Source organism: Henckelia pumila, chromosome 2, assembly GCF_033568475.1.
Source record: "Henckelia pumila isolate YLH828 chromosome 2, ASM3356847v2, whole genome shotgun sequence".
Taxonomy (NCBI): Eukaryota; Viridiplantae; Streptophyta; class Magnoliopsida; order Lamiales; family Gesneriaceae; genus Henckelia; species Henckelia pumila.
Window position 1 is genome coordinate 126,190,371 of NC_133121.1, and position 19,084 is coordinate 126,209,454.

Below are 19,084 nucleotides of genomic sequence, written 5' to 3' on the forward strand. Positions count from 1 at the left end.
TGCTTGGCAGCTATTGGAGATAGACCGGCGGATGTCACGGACGATCAAAAGTGGAACGAGATGAATCACAATGTTATTGCCAATTTGCACTTGGCTATAGCGGATGAAGTTTTGTCAAGTATCTCTGAAATAAAAAGCGCAAAATTTATTTGGGATACTCTGACAAAATTGTACGAGGTCAAGTCACTACACAACAAAATTTTTCTAAAGAGAAAGCTTTATACTCTTCGAATGGCGGAATCCTCATCGATGACCGACCATATCAATACACTGAATACTCTATTTTTCCGGCTCACGTCTATGGGGCATAAAATAGAGGAAAAAGAACGTGCGGAGCTTCTTCTTCAGAGTCTACCAGATTTATACGATCATCTCATCATCAATGTTACCAACAATGTTCTTTCGGATACTTTAAATTTTGACAATGTCTTAACTGCGGTTCTTGGAGAATAGAGTCGTCGAAGGAACAAGAAAGATAGGTTGGCAACATCGAAGCAAGCAGAGGTTTTATCGATGACGAGAGGAAGATTGACGGAGCGTGACTCCAGTGGGAGCCATAGATATGGTAGATCCAAGTCAAGAAGTAAGAAGAAGAATATTTACTGCTTTAAATATGGCGATAAAGGGCACTTCAAGAGAGAGTGTACGAAGAGCATCGATAAGGGATCTCAAGGAAATGTGGCCAGTACTTCAGGAAGTGGTGAAATACTATTCAGCGAAGCAGCAACAGTTGTGGAAGGCAGACACAAATTTTGTGATGCATGGATTATGGATTCAGGAGCGACATGGCACATGACGTCAAGGAGAGAATGGTTCGATCATTATGAACCAGTCTCAGGAGGATCTGTATTCATGGGAAATGATCATGCCTTGGAAATCGCTGGGGTCGGTACCATCAAAATCAAAATGTTTGATGGCACTATTCGCACCATACAGGAGGTACGACATGTGAAGGGTCTGACAAAAAATCTTTTGTCTTTGGGGCAATTGGATGATATTGGGTACAAAACCCGTATCAAAAAAGGGATCATGAAGATTGTGAAAGGCGCGCTTGTGGTTATGAAGGCGGAAAAGATTGCTGCAAATTTGTATGTATTGTTGGGGGAAACACACAAAGAGACGGAACTAGCTGTTGCATCAATTGGTTCGTGGGAAGAATCTACAGTGTTGTGGCATAGAAAGCTTGGGCATATGTCAGAACGAGGAATGAAGATTCTCTCAGAACGAAAGCTATTGTCGGGGCTTACAAAAGTGACTCTACCCTTTTGTGAGCATTGTGTTACCAGTAAACAACACAGATTGAAGTTTGGCACGTCTACTGCCAAGAGCAAAGGAATATTTGAGCTGATTCATTCTGATATTTGGCAAGCACCGATGGTATTCCTAGGAGGCGCGAGATACTTTGTCTCGTTTATTGATGATTTCTCTAGGAGATGTTGGGTGTATCCAATCAAGAAGAAGTCAGTGAAAGAGTGGGTGCCCAGTGAGCCAACATGTGGCTATGGGCTTTGATGACTCTTTGTACAAACGATCTTTTGTTTAATATAATTTACACTTTTATTAATGGCAATGACTTTATCTTTCTTCATATTGTTATATTGTGATATACTATTGTTGTTTTGATAAAGACCTTGAATATACTATAGTGTATGTAAGATGTGGTAGAACATGGGGATGTCTATCATGAAATACATCTTATAGTCACTGTATATTCTAAACTGTTCCTAGTCAATTGAGCCGTCCGATAATAAGGATAAGGATCGCTCGAGTTTGAGACTAGCATTTGCGATGCGGAGTACCACGTTTCATTGGTAGGGAACATGGAGATGTTCGAAGCATGCAAATGGATATTCATAGGATGAATAATCGAACTACCCTATCCGGACTTTCCAAGTGATTATCACTTATCGAGTGGATAAAGTCCGCGGTTTTGGTTGTACACCATTAGTCCTTACTACTTGAAACATCATGGAGACTCTATATGCTAGTACTGTGCTTTGACTCGTTTACCGACTCTATGGGGGTCATCAGGTGTCGGGATTGGGTACAGTTACAACACATATAGGAGTCGATGCATTGTTGTCAAGGATTCACCACATACTTGCGAGTGTGGATATCCTATGCGATCTGAGGAGATATTAGTGTGACGAATCTCTGGCCAGAGTACTTGATGTGATTTAAGAAATGGTTTCTTAGTAGCACATGCGATGTCACTAATTTGATCTTCAAGATGTATTGCATAGTTATCGAATCTTGAGCGACTCTCGATATACCAATGGTTGTTGATTCGATCGGGATATATGGATGAAGGGACCGTACTGTACGCTAACCAAAATCTACTGGTTCTTGTAGGCACTATCAGTGATACCTAGGGAATCATGGGGCGATGTTGCTAGGCGCTTTACCATGATTCGTTGGGCAAGTCGGAAATCGTTGTTCCGAGTCACAAGGAGTTGTGAGCCCACGGCTAGCTGTATCCCTGAACCATTGAGGGTCACACAGTGTAATGGAGTTTTAATCCCCGTTGATATAGTTAAATTTAAAGAGTTAAATTTAATGAATAAAGAAGTTGTACTTCTTAAATAAGAGTAAGGGAGTAGGATTTCCTAAAATGACATAGGGATGTACATTTTTGGAAACCACTGAATTCGGATTCAGGAAAATTTATCTTGACTTTAAAATGTGCAGAAATGGTTTCTGTGCACATTGGTAAAATCGGTTTATCAATCGGAGTCACGATGAATTTTATATTAATTTCTGAACATGCGGGCTTTGCTTGTCGGGCCTCAACTTTTGACTAATGGGCCCTAAGGTGTTAGTGGTCTGCATTATAAATAAGTTATTACAGTACAGAAATTACACACAACAGGTCATTATTTTTGAGACAGGATTTTCGAAACCCTCCTCTCTCTCTCAAACATATTTCGGCCGAACCCCTCCCTCTCTGTCAGAGAAATTCCGGTCTGTGATTTTGAATTGCAGTCAGGAATAACGAATCAGATTCGTTTAATCTCTTCGCAGAAAAACTTCTGATAGATTTTCTAGTGCAATCTATCAGAGGGATTTAAACCCCATTCGTGGACCTGATTGAAGGAGTTCATCAGTTCCTGGGAGAGACAACAAGAGCAGATTAATTCTGTTGGTGTCCAATAATCTCGCTTCGAGATTGAAGGTAAAATTTAATTAATTGTTATTTGAATTTTACACACACAATATAATTTAATCGTTGAATGGTTGATACCCACACCATGAAATTGTTCCATGATAAAATTTTTAAACTTCCGCTGCACCGGGTATCAATCGTGATTGATCTGGGAACACGCCAGTTTTCCAACAGTCAGATGTTTTCGAAGTCTTCAAAGTTTTCAAAGCGCGGGTTGAACTTGATTCTGATAAGAAAATCAAGTGTTTGAGGACTGACAATGGAGGAGAATATACCAGTGATGAATTTGATGCATTCTGTCAGCATGAGGGCATCAAAAGACAGTTCACGATGGCTTACACGCCTCAACAGAATGGAGTGGCAAAGCGGATGAACAGAACTTTGTTGGACAGAACAAGGGCCATGTTGAGTACTGCGGGCCTACCAAAGTTATTTTGGGCAGAAGCAGTCAAAACCGCTTCTTATATCATCAATCGTTCTCCTTCAATGGCGATTGATTTGAAGACTCCAATGGAGGTGTGGACTGGCAAGCCAGCTGATTATTCTCGGTTACATACATTTGGAAGTCCGGTGTACGTGTTGTACAATGAACAAGAAAGATCAAAGTTGGATTCCAAATCCAGAAAGTGTATCTTCTTGGGCTATGCTGATGGAGTAAAGGGGTTTCGCTTGTGGGATCCTACTGTCCACAAGCTTATCATCAGCAGAGATGTTATCTTCGAGGAAGATAAAGTGAAGGGAGACAAAGGCACACTGAATTCATAAACTACTATCATTCAGGTGGAAAATAAGACAGACGAAGATCAAGTTTCTTGTGAAGCAGTACCAGAGCACGAGGAACAAGAACCAGTTGAGTCAGAGGTTTCCAAAGTGAGACAGTCAACTCGAGAGACAAGACCACCAGGTTGGCTTTCAGATTATGTCACTGAAAGCAACATTGCATATTGTCTATTAACAAAGGATGGTGAGCCATCGAGTTTCCATGAGGCTACTCAAAGCTCGGATGTATCCCTGTGGATGACAGCAATGCAGGAAGAATTGGAAGCATTGGACAGAAACAAAACTTGGGATCTTGTTACACTACCACGAGGGAGGAAAGCTATCCGTAACAGATGAGTCTATAAGAACAAGCGTGATGGCAATAACCAAGTGGAGCGGTATTGTGCGAGATTGATTGTCAAAGGGTATGCTCAGAAAGAAGGTATTGACTTCAATGAGATATTTTCTCCTGTGGTTCGACTTTCAACAGTCAGAGTAGTATTGGCATTGTGTGCGGTGTTTGACCTACATCTGGAACAGCTAGATATGAAAACAACATTTATTCATGGCGATCTTGAAGAAGAAATTTATATGCTCCAGCCAGAAGGTTTTGCAGAAAAAGGCAAAGAGAACTTGGTTTGCAGGTTGAATAAATCTCTGTACGGTCTCAAACAGGCGCCGAGGTGTTGGTACAAGAGATTTGATTCCTATATCATGAGCCTTGGGTACAACAGACTCAGTGCAGACCCTTGTACGTATTTCAAGAGGTCTGATGATGATGATTATATCATTTTGTTGTTGTACGTGGACGACATGTTGGTAGCAGGCCCCAACAAAGATCGGGTCCAAGAATTGAAGGCACAGTTGTCTAGGGAATTTGATATGAAGGACTTGGGACCAACAAACAAGATTCTAGGGATGCAAGTTCACCGAGACAGAAGCAATAGGAAGATTTGGCTTTCTCAGAAAAATTATTTGAAGAAAGTCTTGCAACGCTTCAACATGCAAGATAGTAAGCCAGTTTCAACCCCTCTTCCTATTAACTTCAAGTTATCTTCTGAGATGTGTCCTAGCAGTGAAGCAGAGAGTATGGATATGTCTCGAGTACCGTATGCATCAGCAGTAGGAAGTTTAATGTTCGTTATGATTTGTACTAGACCAGACATTGCACAAGCAGTGGGAGCAGTCAGTCGGTATATGACGAATCCTGGACAAGAGCATTGGAGCACGGTTAAGAGGATCCTTAGATACATTAAGGGTACCTCGAATGCTGCATTATGTTTTGGAGGATCAAATTTTACACTCAGGGGCTATGTGGATTCAGATTACGCAGGTGATCCAGATAAAAGAAAATCTACTACTGGTTATGTGTTTACAATTGCAGGAGGTGCAGTCAGCTGAGTTTCAAAACTGCAAACAGTTGTGGCATTATCTACAACGGAGGCAGAATACATGGCAGCTACTCAAGCTTGCAAGGAGGCAATATGGATTCAAAGGTTATTGGAGGAGCTTGAGCACAAACAAGAAAAGATTCATTTGTTTTGTGACAGTCAAAGTGCCTTGCACATTGCAAGGAATCCAGCCTTTCATTCCAGGACTAAACACATTGGAGTACAATTTCACTTTGTGCGAGAGGTAGTAGAGGAAGGAAGTGTGGATATGCAGAAGATCCATACAAAGAATAACATAGCTGATTTTCTGACCAAGCCAGTAAGCACAGAGAAGTTTGAGTGGTGTAGATTCTCAAGTGGCCTAGCAGAAACGTAAGCAGCCGGAATGGCAAAATTGAAATGATATGTGGAGATGTGTTTGATCTTCAATCAAATCTCCAAGTGGGAGAAATGTCAGAGTTAAACATTCAAAGTTATGCTCATTTAATAAGCTGTCGGAAGTTGGAAAGTTGGCATTTCATTGGTGAGAATAATTGCACGCGGTTTCATGCGTTCAGACGAGAGCCTGCACCTATAAATAGGTGCCTCTTCCTTCAGAAGAGATTATCCCATCCTCAAGTTCCTCCTTTTGATCTTGAGTGATCTTCTCTTCTTATTTATTTCTATATATATTTGTGAGATAGGTTTTCTCCTGTATAAGAAAGTGAGTATCTCTTTGGAAACACAGAGAGAGGTTGTAATTCTCCAAATATTATAGTGGAATCTTTTGATCTTGCCCGTGGTTTTTATCCTAATATTTTTGGGGGTTTTCCACGTAAATCTTGGTGTCTATTTTATTCTTCAATTTCCATAGTTTCTATCTCGTAATGCCGCACCTGGGATCAACATCACCATGATCAGAAATTGTCCGAAACAATGGAGAATTCCAAAGGAAAATCAGTAAAAGAAGCTCGTGGAGCCGAAGAAGGAGCAAAAGAAGAAATATTGTTAGAAATCGCCTCGAAAAGAGCTCAAAAGAGTACTGCGGATGAGGCCAAAGAAGGAGGGAGGAAAGAATTGAGTGACATCTCAAGGCGAGCCCGTGAAGTCGCTTTCGACTTGTTCGAGTACGCGATGCCGCCGCCGGTGAGTATGGCGTTCGTGGCACTGCATTTGCTGGGACTGGCGGCAGCGTACGGGACGTGTGTTTGGGTTACATTTGCATCGAGTTATGTGTTGGGCTCTGCACTGACTAGGCACCAGTTTGATGTGGTGCAGAGCAAGATGTATCCGGTGTATTTCAAGGCCATGGCGTACGGCGTGGGGATAGCATTGCTGGGACATTTGATGAGTAGCAGCCATACAATGGGAAGGCATCACCAGATCATGATCATTATAATCGTGGTGGGATTTTCCAAGCTTTGAATCTTGCTACGTCCATAATGATGATTGTGAACTTGCTTTGCTTGCAGCCTCGCTCCAACAAGGTGAAAAATAATATTTCTTTTGGATCATACTATAAAGTATTAATCGAATTTAATCTTGAAACATATGTTATATGTATATGATTGTTGTTGATATATTTAAGGGGAAACTGTAATTTTGGTTATGTCATTATATTATTTAGGTTATATATGTAATTCTCACATTTTAGTTTTAGTATGCATTTTTTATTTTTGGTAATTTCAGTCTTTTTACTACCAAAATGCATATGTGACACTGTAAATTTTATATCCATATCAGTACTGTATTGGTGTCACATCAGCTTCACGTTGAAAAAAAAAGACTAAAATAACCAAAAAAATAAAAAATAACGGACTAAATTAAAACCAAATCTGAAAATATAGTTGACCAAATCGAAAAATAACAAACATTCAAAATTGAAAAAACAGTTTTTCTTATATTTAACTAATGATATGTGACTTAAAAAACAGTTTTTCTTATTTTTAACTAATGATAGGTGATGTTCGAAAGAATGAAGGAGGAGCACGGCCAAAGAGGAGGAGAAACGGTTGGGAGAAACCGAAGCAGCACCGCGATTTCTCCGGGCAAGTCCGAAGTAATAATGATGAGGCGGCTGAATTCATGTTGTTCTTTCCTGAATGTGATGACTCTCATGTCCCTAACTTGTCACCTCCTTCACTTAGGACGGCGTATGAACACTACTTCCTGTTGATTTCAACTTTAGTAGTTTTTAAGGCAGTAAATATGGTGATTTCTGTTTTATTAGTTTTAAGGCAGTAAATATATTGTTGTTAAAAGGTTGGTCAGATGGGGAAATGATGATCATGTTCATGATCTTCATCATGTTGAAGGTTTTTGATTGCACGACCGATTATCTTTTCAATGTGATGTTCAATGATTATGAACACTCAATATTCAAAATGCAGCGGACAGAACCCATTTCATAAGATGACACAAATCATTATGAGGGATGCTTGACTCATCAATTCCCAGTTTAAAGTCTCAGGCACACTATACACACATGATATGTATGAAAATGAAATACGGACTGCAAATAGATAGGTATGGAGAAAACCCAAATCAAATGCAAACTACAACAGATTTCATAAAAGAGTTGGATAGCAAAATCCATTATCCAAATTCAATCACAGAGTCAAGCATCACAATGTCAATAAAAGAAAAAACAGAGTGCTCAACGCAACCGGCGAGCTTCTCTTTCAGACTCGAGGAGAGTGAGAACATCACCCTCTCTAACAGGTCCCTTCACATTTCTCATGATAAATCGGTTCTGGTCGTCGATAAACTTGACTCTCACTTGGGTCACTTGCCCACGGGAGCCGGTCCTTCCAATCACCTTCACCACTATGGCATGCTTGATTTGGGATTCCATTCTCTCTTCAAAAGCCAAAACAAGTGTTGAAGAAAGTTAGTCGTGAATATTGAATGACCGCAGTAATTGTTACTCAAACAACACTACTAACGACTTTTTTTCATTCCAACATGTTCCCATTAATCAGAAATTCGATTCTCCACGGATGTAGCATTCTAAAAAAAACTTTAATGTAATCATAAAATGCCGATAACGCTCTCGTTCATTAATACACAAATGGCCAACAAACGCGGAAGATAAAGGGCAATTTATATTCACACTATCAAATCAATATCAAAAAAGCATAAAAACCCGGACTCGAGGTACCGCAAGGAAAAAAGGAATCCTTAGATACGTAACACACACAATATCGGATTCAGACATTATTATCTTGCTACCTCATGATATTCGGTAGAAAATTCGGAGATAAATCAAAACAGCAAGCACAAGTATAATTTAAAGCGTATGCAACAAAGATCATCCGAGAAATACTATTACAAACAAACAAATCAATTTCGAAAACCACAACAGAAGCAAATAATCAGTAAGAAGAGAAAGAGGAATAACCCGATCAAAGAAGAAATTTGGCAGAAGAATCAACCGGCCGCAGAGAAAACTTGTTCTACGTAAAATGGTGGATTCTGAAACCCTAGCCGCAGATTTTATAGGAAACATCTAGCACAGAGCCCAGTAAAATATATTGTTTAAGCCCATTAATGATCTTTTGAAGTCCAGTAAAACATATTTCTAAAGCCCAGTGACGATATTTTGTTCAAGGTTTGAACCCAATTTTAAATAGTGTAAAAGAAAATTCGTAAAAAAACCCTTTAAAAATATATTTACATCCAAAAAATCCTAAGTAATTTGGGTGTCATGATTAACTTATTAATTTTTAAAAACAATTCCAGGGAGATATTATATATTGTTGCATAAACTATAAAATTTTAATAAATGGTAATATATACATATTAAAATTAAAATAAATCAATCGAGTTAAATGAATAGCAATACCATTTTAAAATTAAAGAAATTAAGTTAATATTTATGAAATGTTTTTTAAATACATTTTTCCGGTTCATCAAACGTTTTTAATTGATTTAATATCATTATTCTTAAGAAGATAACAAAAAATATTGATCCCACCAGGCACCAAGTACCAAGTACTTAGATTAAAAAAAAATTATATTGGTTAATATAAGGGTTTAACTAATGATTTATTCATGATACAAGAAAGGCATCTTTAAGAAAAAGTCATACAAATTTTTATATACAAAATTATAGAATAAATATTTTTAGACAAAATTCTAATGACTAAAGAACTATGAATATCCAAAGTTGACTCACCACATATATATCTAATACACAACACGATTAAAAACAAATATATTCTTTTGCCTTAAAAAAAACAAATATATTCTTTTATGTGGTATCACAACTTTAATCTAATACGAGTTTGGAAATGACTAATATATATCCAAAACAAAGGCAAATAAACTTAGCCAAGATGAAAACACAACTCAGCCTCGTAACATATCCGATATATAATCAATTTTTTTTTCTCCAAATTTACAACAAGATATCGAATTTAACACGAGTATAATCACTTATGTACCCCTCCACCCTGTACAATAGAGAAAATGAGGTTAAACCCAAAATCTTATGTACCCTAAATTCAACTAAAAGGCGGAGGCTCCTGTGTCACCGTCTAACAAAACACAAGCACTTGGAAGGTTCGATCCTACCCCATGGGTATTACCCCCATGGGTAGGTGGAAGTATGTAATTGGTGCAAATCATGTTGGTCCAACATAATTATGTGAGGCCTACATGATTTGCATCAATCACAAAAGTCTACACCACCCATGGGGTATTACCCCATGGGTAGGACCGAATTTTCCCACTTGTACTAACACTAGCTTCGGAAAAACCACATGTGTAAACAAAAGAAGGCGAGTCATAGCTCATATTCAGATTCCAGAGTCTAGATACATGTAGAGTTTAAACATACTATATATATCATTGTGATTATATCTTCTCAGTCTTCGTTTAAGTCAATGTTGTCTGTAATTTCAGTGAACCTATATGATTTTATCTGTAGTGACCCAACCAAAATCAACTATTACTCTCAACTTAATAAGCATGTAATTAAATTAATAAAAACAATAAACAGAATGAAAAGCGGAAATTAAAATTTAACCGACAACTAAAAAAACAAATCAAAATAATCCGTTATACAACCATATCGAAATAGTTCTGAATCAAATCCCTAAAATTAAGGAAAACTCACGGCAACCACATCTCCATTTCAACCATGCATCAACCCACCGTCGTCATCCAATTTGAGATATGTCCCGTCGAATAGGGTGTCCAAGAAAATAAACACTGGACGTGACCGACAACGCTCAATACGATAAACACGGATATACAGACTAATATGATGCATGCAAATGATAGGATACTGGTTGTATCTAGGTATTTGCTGAGCGCCAATGAACATGCAGTACCATCTCGGATCAACTACGCTAGGTACATCCACACACTCACTGATCACTGTAGTATCGTCTCCGTTGTTACGACTTCTCCCGATGAAATGTACAAGTAGACATGTAAACCTGAGCGTCCTTTTAGCCATTTGGGCCCGAGTGTGTGTGTTGGTTGATCAAATCAAAGTCTTGCTTGAGGAGAATTAGTACCATGGATTTATCATATGAGAAGACAAGCCAACAAATTAGTCCATCGCCTTGTATTTCTTGGATTAATTTTGGATTTCCTTCTTGATTATAAAAAGTTTTATTGTCTCATATCCAAAATTAATTAATTATATTTTCATATCAAAAAATAATTTTATCACCATCATCATTATCATCATCATCATCATGTCATATTATAATACATCAACCCCTTAGAAAAATTTTCATCGTAATTTAATAGGTGAGACTAAATTACCATTTTTAATAATAAATTGTCATGACATTTCACATTCAACTAGTGACTGCAGCACAAGCTTTACGTGTGTAATATAATATATTAGCGATCGTGACACATGATCTTTATAATTTGATACATAAATTAGAGAGAAGTTGTAAAATATTTTTTAAATAATTTAATATAAAATGATAAATGATGAAATTTAAAAAAAAATAAAGATAAAAGGAAATAAAATTGTTAGAAAAAAGCGATGATAATTTAGTAATTTAAAATCTAGCATAAAAAATATGTGTGTTAAATTTAGGGAAAAATGGGAAGAATTTTTGGTGTGATTTAACACACCAAAATCGATTAGTTTAGGGGGTTAAACTATTGTAGATAGTATAGATATTTGAATAAAATCAAATTAAAAAAACTCACTAACCCAACTCTTAATCCACAAATCCATGTTGAATTTGCAAACTGATTGCAAATTGTCAATTATTTTCCAACCATCTTCAAATAATAATAATAATAATAATAATAATAATAATAATAATAATAATAATAATAATAATAGCGCACCGAAGATAGCGGCTGCGGGATTCCACGTCACAAAAATAATAATAATAATAATAATAATAATAATAATAAATTTTATTTATCATTTTTAAAATTATTATTATCTCCTTTCATTCTAAGATAATTTACTCGATTTATATTATCAATTCAAAATAACTCATTTAAATTACTCCGCTTGGGGAGCAAGAAATTGCAAATAGTAAAACTATTTACATCAAACCTAAGGACCTAAAAAGAACTATAGTTACAAAAGGTTCGGAAGGAGTTGGGAGTAAAGTGTGAACTGCCCTAAATAGAGCTCGTAGTATCTATTGAGATGTTGAAAGGTAAGAGGGAGGGGAAACTGAATACCTTCCTCTAATTGATCTAGATAAAAAGTATAATACCCGGTGGAGGGTGGTCAGCTCGGTCCTCGGGGTCGAGGATGATGAACTCATAATCCAAAGGGCCGTGGGATAGAGCTCTTATCTTGTTCGCATCTGAAGCAACTAGCTCGGAAGGGTACAACTCAAACCACGACATCGGAGGGATCTCAGGGTCATTGCGAGGGTCATCATCCAGAGCTGAGGTTATCAAAAGAGTAAGGTCCTCGCCCGTAGGCTCGCCTAGGAGGAGTGTGCAAGGGAATCGTATTGATCCACCTCGACAAACACATCATCCGAACTCTGTGCATGGGGGAGGGATGAGGAATCCATAAGAAAGGTTTGAACTTACTAAGAAATCTCTAGGTTGGGGAGAAGGGGAAAAAATCAAAAGAAACAGGTGTTTGATATTGCAACCAATAATAGTTGCGACAAAGAGAAATTGGGCTTTTGATAACTTAATAATTGGACTCGATTTTTGGGCTGTTTATAGCCCAATCACTAAATTAGAAAAACTCATTCAATCCAAATTTTTTGAATCGACTGTCAGAAACCCCTTCAACATCCGCTATTTGACAAATTCGGGAATAATCGTTGTTTCGGAACCGATTAGAGAAATTCATTTCCTTCAGATACTGAAAATAATTAATAATAATAATGTGCTAATTTGAAGCAAGTAATATTCCAAAATTTGAATGATTTTTCACATTAGATGATATCTTTCAAGAAAATTAAAATGATATATTTTTTGAATGCCTAATGTCATGGATTCATGATGGAAACGAATGCATCTAATGTCATATATATGGTAAATCACTCCAGTTCTTAAAGGAGATCCACTGTAATTTTATAATAATTTTGTACGTATGTGACGGGTGATTTATTGGTCTTGTCTCCTCCTAATTAATTAATAACTTGATTATTGTTATGGAATCTTCTATTGTTGCTCGTATATACCGAGCATTACAGTAAGTAGTCGAGTGGTACAACATTATAAGTGTTCGGAGTGCCAAGTTGTTCATGATAATACTAGCATATCTTTTGAGTTTTGGATGAAACATTGCTAGCATAGATTTTTGTCTTTGTTTTTAAGCTCCTCGATAAATCATAAATTGTGACTTTGTAAGATGAAAATATCATGATATTGAATATTAAACGAAGAAAAAGGAAATGGGATAATCTCCAGAAAGATAATGAAAGATAAAAACTGTCGCATGGTATTGATCTGCGTAAACTGGTAGTATGCCACCTGTCGCACACGTATGACGAGTTATAAGTTATGTGTCATTTTTATCTTATCTTCCCACATTAGATTGCATAAATATTAGGAATTAAAACATCGATTCCAAAGATTACCCATTTTAATTTTTCGACAGAGAGGAAATTAGAGAATGAGGAAGGAATAGGAGAATGATGATTAATGTTTTGGCTTTGGGTTTACTAATTATACTAACATCATCAATTGTGACATCTGGGAATATTAGAGTCATATAGTATAAATGTAAAATTTAGATAAAAATAAAATCGAATTTACAAGTGTAATTAAAGATATGCTCGAAGATTGCTCAAATTGTATGTTGCACCTTGCACTACATAAGAATTTTAGTGTGTCAACTCAATCTAAGATATCGTGAAGAATACCTTCAAAAAAAAAAAAAAGATACCATGAAGAATCAAATTAAGGCAATTTTTTTTAGTGACAGGATATTCATATTTCAAGTATAATTTCATGAAATTATACATGTTTGCACTCGAGAAATAAAAAGGCATGTTACCCAAAATGTGAAAATGAGAAGTATTGAAGAAACAAAATTTTAAAATAGAAATATCTAGTGTACAAAATTTATATACTCATGTAATTCATACCTATTAAAAGGACATCCAAATGATCAAATCACCAATATTTATATTGATAGGGTTTGATTTCAAATATTATATTGAAAGATGGGCATGGAGTGATCTCTCTATTCATAAAACAAAAAACATTTCACTCGGATTGGAGAAATCATTCTATAAACATAAAACAAAAACACTTCACTCGAATTAAAATTGATCTATCATTTCGGGGTTGCTATGTATTGGCACAAGGCACCCTACGAGTCACATCAAACATAACTATACACTGCTCTTCTCTGCTCATATTATACTTGGACCGATAAATGTATATCATACTTATTATTTAGTATCTGACAATAAAATACAATGGGCATATAATGCTCATTAAAATGCACGGGATACAGATCTCACCTCCTAGCCCAAAATGAACTCAGAGATCAAGGGAATCGTGTCCAATTAGAAAAAGAAGAAGAAGAAATAAATATTCAGGCAAGGAGGAAAGTACAAGTGTGCCGAAGCTCATTCAGCAACTACCGGACATCGCGGACTATCAAAATTTCTCACCATAGTAATAAGCTGTTCCAACCATTAGCGCAACTGTGGCACCTTGAGCTACCACACGAGCTCTCATTACTTTGTGACCCAAATGAGAATTCCCATGTCTGAAACTAATCAAACCAGTTGTAAGAACCCCTGCAATTATAAAGGCCCCTGAAACACAAAAATCCTCGATGTTAATGGATTGAAAAAAGTTTCTGATATATGTAAAAAAAAAAGTTCACCAGTTTAGTCATTAGTATGTTGGCCTGTCAAAAGGTTTATGTCATTACCATGCTGGCAAATATGTACTCTCATGCTATAAGGAAAGTTGATCCAAGAGATTGGTACAATGATGGTAGGTTATTCGAAAATTTAACCCTTTGTTTTACTCCTGCGAAAGCTGTGAAACCAATACCCTTTCATTTCACAGCTAACTTCTTCTATCTACCATGAGACTTGCATGAAATACAACTTAATTGAAGGAACAATCGTGTTCCATAAAAGCTATGACAAGCTGACGCCATTTCTAAAAATGACATTTTACAACCACAATCACAGCTATAAATAATTCAGCTTGCAATGTATCAAGGTCGCTTCATATCAAGACAAATAATAATAATCCAAAAACCATGTTCACAGCCCAACTGATTGTGAAGCAAATACTTTTATGTGCGTTCACTGTTCTTTCTCCACCTATATAATTACACCTCTGAGTAAAAGTTTCATCAGAAATGCTCTTTGTAGAGACGTTTATGAAATAGAACGTTACATGTACAACACCGCTCCAATGCAAATCGTGGTGTGACATACAACCTTGATGAACTCTTCAACCCGATAAATCAATACCTTCGGTTTGGATTCACCTAGTGGAATATAATCTAAATTTTATTTTCTATTAAGAATTGAATTACCTAAAGGGATGGAACTAGAAAAAGCTATCAAAAAATTAGGGATAGCGATGTGGTCTGTGTTCTCATTATAAACTAGGCTAAGATACATATATCAAATAATAATAGCGACTTAAAGCTGTCGAGAATATGCAGACTATAGTGCGGCTTCTCAAAAGATAAATAATATAACACACGCCACATTGACTCCAAACAAACCATAAAGTTGATATTTAAATGGGAATTCAATAGGAACAAAGGGGCATAGAAGACATCAACTTCACTTGTTACAGTTACAAGGAAAGCAAATATCATAATGAGAATGTTATGCATAAGCTGAAATGTAAAGAAATGTAAGAATAAACAAATTACAAAAGATTAACAGGAAGAGAAATTTACCAACTGGGACAAAGGGATTCCTAAAACGCTTTTTCCCTTGGAACAGTTCTTCTAGTTCCGAATTGACTGTTCCCATCTGTTCAATATAGTTAGTCGAAAACTAGAGAAAAACCTAAACGTGCACAAGAAGAAATGCTAATTGACTGTTCCAAGCATTGTACTTGGTGATATTTCTCCATTTCAATCTATCAACGAAGTTGAATGAAACATGATTACTAAACCTTAACCGAAATAATTTCAAAAACCATGGCTAGATATATGGAATGAAAATATAAATTTGGAAAACAATCCTTCAACATAAATAATAATCAAGTACAACAGATTGATGAAATTCTTGATTTTCGCTCTCAATGTTTCTGCCTACCCAATACAATTAACAAGGAAAAAAAACCCAAACGTCATAAACTCACCTCGAAAGAAATTTTGCAAAATCCCCGACGAAAAATACTGGAGAGAGTCGAAAGGGAAAAAATAAATTTAAGGATCGTTTACGACAGAAGCTATTCAAAGCGGTAGCTGAAATTAAAACAGGTTTTTGATATTGCAACCAATAATAGTTGCGACAAAGAGAAATTGAGCTTTTGATAACTTAATAATTGGATTCAATTTTTGGGTTGTTTATAGCCCATTCACTAAATTAGAAAAACCCATTCATTCCAAATTTTTTGAATCGACTGTCAGAAACCCATTCAACATCCGCTATTTGCCAAATTCGGAAATAATCGCTCTTTCGAAACCGATTAGAGCAATTAATTTCTTTCATATACTGAAAATAATTAATAATAATAATGTGCTAATTTGATTCAAGTAATATTCCAAAATTTGAATGATTTTTCACATTAGATGATATCTTTCAAGCAAATTAAAATGATATATTTTTTGAATGCCTAATGTCATGGATTCATGATGGAAACGAATGCATCTAATGTCATATATATGGTAACTCACTCCAGTTCTTAAAGGAGATCCACTGTAATTTTATAATAATTTTGTACGTATGTGACGGGTCATTTCTTGGTCTCGTCTCCTCCTAATTAATTAATAACTTAATTATTGTTATGGAATCTCCTATTGTTGCTCGTATATTTCGAGCATTACAGTAAGTAGTCGAGTCTTTTCTTTTGTGGTACAACATTATAAGTGTTCGGAGTGCCAAGTTGTTCATGATAATACTAGCATATCTTTTGAGTTTTGTATGAAACATTGCTAGCATAGATTTTTGTCTTTGTTTTTAAGCTCCTCGATAAATCATAAATTGTGATTTTGTAAGATGAAAATATCATGATATTGAATATTAAACGAAGAAAAAGAAAATGGGATAATCTCCAGAAAGATAATGAAAGATAAAAACTGCCGCAAGGTATTAATCTGCGTAAACTGGTAGTATGCCACCTGTTGCAGACGTATGACAAGTTATAAGTTATGTGACATTTTTATCTTATCTTTCCACGTTAGATTGCATAAAGATTAGGAATTAAAACATCGCTTCCAAAGATTTACCCATTTTAATTTCCCGACAGAGAGGAAATTAGAGAACGAGGAAGGAATAGGAGAATGACAATTAATGTTTTGGCTTTGGGTTTACTAATTATACTAATATCATCACTTGTGTGACATCTGGGAATATTAGAGTCTTATAGTATAATGTAAAATTTAGATAAAAATAAAATCGAATTTACAAGTGTAATTAAAGATATGCTCGAAGATTGCTCAAATTGTATGTTTCACCTTGCACTACATAAGAGTTTTAGTGTGTCAACTCAATCTAAGATATAGTGAAGAATAACTTCAAAAAAAAAAAAACCGTGAAGAATCCAATTAAGGCAATTTTTTTTCCAGTAACAGGATATTCATATTTCAAGTATAATTTCATAAAATTATACATGTTTGCACTCGAGAAATAAAAAGGCATGTTACCCCAAAATGTGAAAATGAGAAGTATTGAAGAAACAAAATTTTAAAATAGAAATATCTAGTGTACAAAATTTATATACTCATGTAATTCATACCTATTAAAACAACATCCAAATGATCAAATCACCAATATTTATATTGATAGGGTTTGATTTCAAATCTTATATTGAAAGATGGACATGGAGTGATCTCTCTATACATAAAACAAAAAAAATTTCACTCGGATTGGAGAAATCATTCTATAAACATAAAACAAAAACACTTCACTCGAATTTAAATTGATCTATCATTTCGGGGTCTTTATGTATTGGCACAAGGCACCCTACGAGTCACAACAAACATAACTATACACTGCTCTCCTCTGCTCATATTATACTTGGACCGATAAATGTATATCATACTTATTATTTAGTATCTGACAATAAAATACAATGGGCATATAATGCTCATTAAAATGCACGGGATACAGATCTCACCTCCTAGCCCAAAATGAACTCAGAGATCAAGGGAATCGTGTCCAATTAGAAAAGGAAGAAGAAAAAATAAATATTCAGGCAAGGAGGAAAGTACAAGTGTGCCGAAGCTCATTCAGCAACTACCGGACATCGCGGATTATTAAAATTTCTCACCATAGTAATAAGTTGTTCCAACCATTAGCACAACTATGGCACCTTGAGCTACCACACGAGTTCTCATTAATTTCTAACCCAAATGAGAATTCCCCTACCTGAAAGTAATCAAAACAACTGTAAGAACCCCTGCAGTTATAAAGGCCCCTGAAACACAAAAATCCTCGATGTTAATGGATTAAAAAAAGTTTTTGATATATGTAGAAAAAAAATTTCACCAGTTTAGTCATTAGTATGTTGGTCTGTCAAAAGGTTTATGTCATTACCATGCTGGCAAATATGTACTCTCATGCTATAAGGAAAGTTGATCCAAGAGATTGGTACAATGATGGTAGGTTATTCAAAAATTTAACCCTTTGTTTTACTCCTGCGAAAGCTGTGAAGCCAATGCCCTTTCATTTCACAGCTAACTTCTTCTATCTACCATGAGACTTGCATGAAATAAAACTTAATTGAAGGAACAATCGTGTTCCATAAAAGCTATGACAAGCTGACACCACTTCTAAAAATGACATTTTACAACCACAATCACAGCTATAAATAATTCAGCTTGCAATGTATCAAGGTCGCTTCATATCAAGACAAATAATAATAATCCAAAAACAATGTTCACAGCCCAACTGATTGTGAAACAAATACTCTTATGTGCGTTCACTGTTCTTTCTCCACCTATATAATTAAACCTCTGAGTAAAAGTTTCATCAGCAATGCTCTTTGTAGAGACGTTTATGAAATGGAACGTTACATGTACTACACCGCTCCAATGCAAATCATGGTGTGACATATGACCTTGATGAACTCTTCAACCCGATAAATCAATATCTTCGGTTTGGATTCACCTAGTGGAATATAATCTAAATTTGATTTTATATTAAGAATTGAATTAACTAAAGGGATGACACTA

The 19,084-nt window shown here is 35.8% G+C and overlaps 1 protein-coding gene across 1 annotated transcript; it reads right to left on the reverse strand.

Moving 5' to 3' along the window:
• Nucleotides 1–7,817: 7,817 nt before the first annotated feature.
• LOC140884294 (small ribosomal subunit protein eS28x) lies at nt 7,818–8,798 on the reverse strand. Its single transcript, XM_073291009.1, has 2 exons — nt 8,693–8,798; nt 7,818–8,151 (listed from the first exon to the last, which is right to left on the reverse strand). Exon 2 carries the CDS (start codon nt 8,144–8,146, stop codon nt 7,949–7,951), a length of 198 nt encoding a protein of 65 aa, XP_073147110.1. The 5' UTR covers nt 8,147–8,151; nt 8,693–8,798; the 3' UTR covers nt 7,818–7,948.
• Nucleotides 8,799–19,084: the final 10,286 nt, after the last annotated feature.

Excerpts from the sequence above, each read along its gene's own strand:
- LOC140884294 (XM_073291009.1), bottom strand. The coding sequence starts at position 8,146 with ATGGAATCCCAAATCAAGCATGCCATAGTGGTGAAGGTGATTGGAAGG.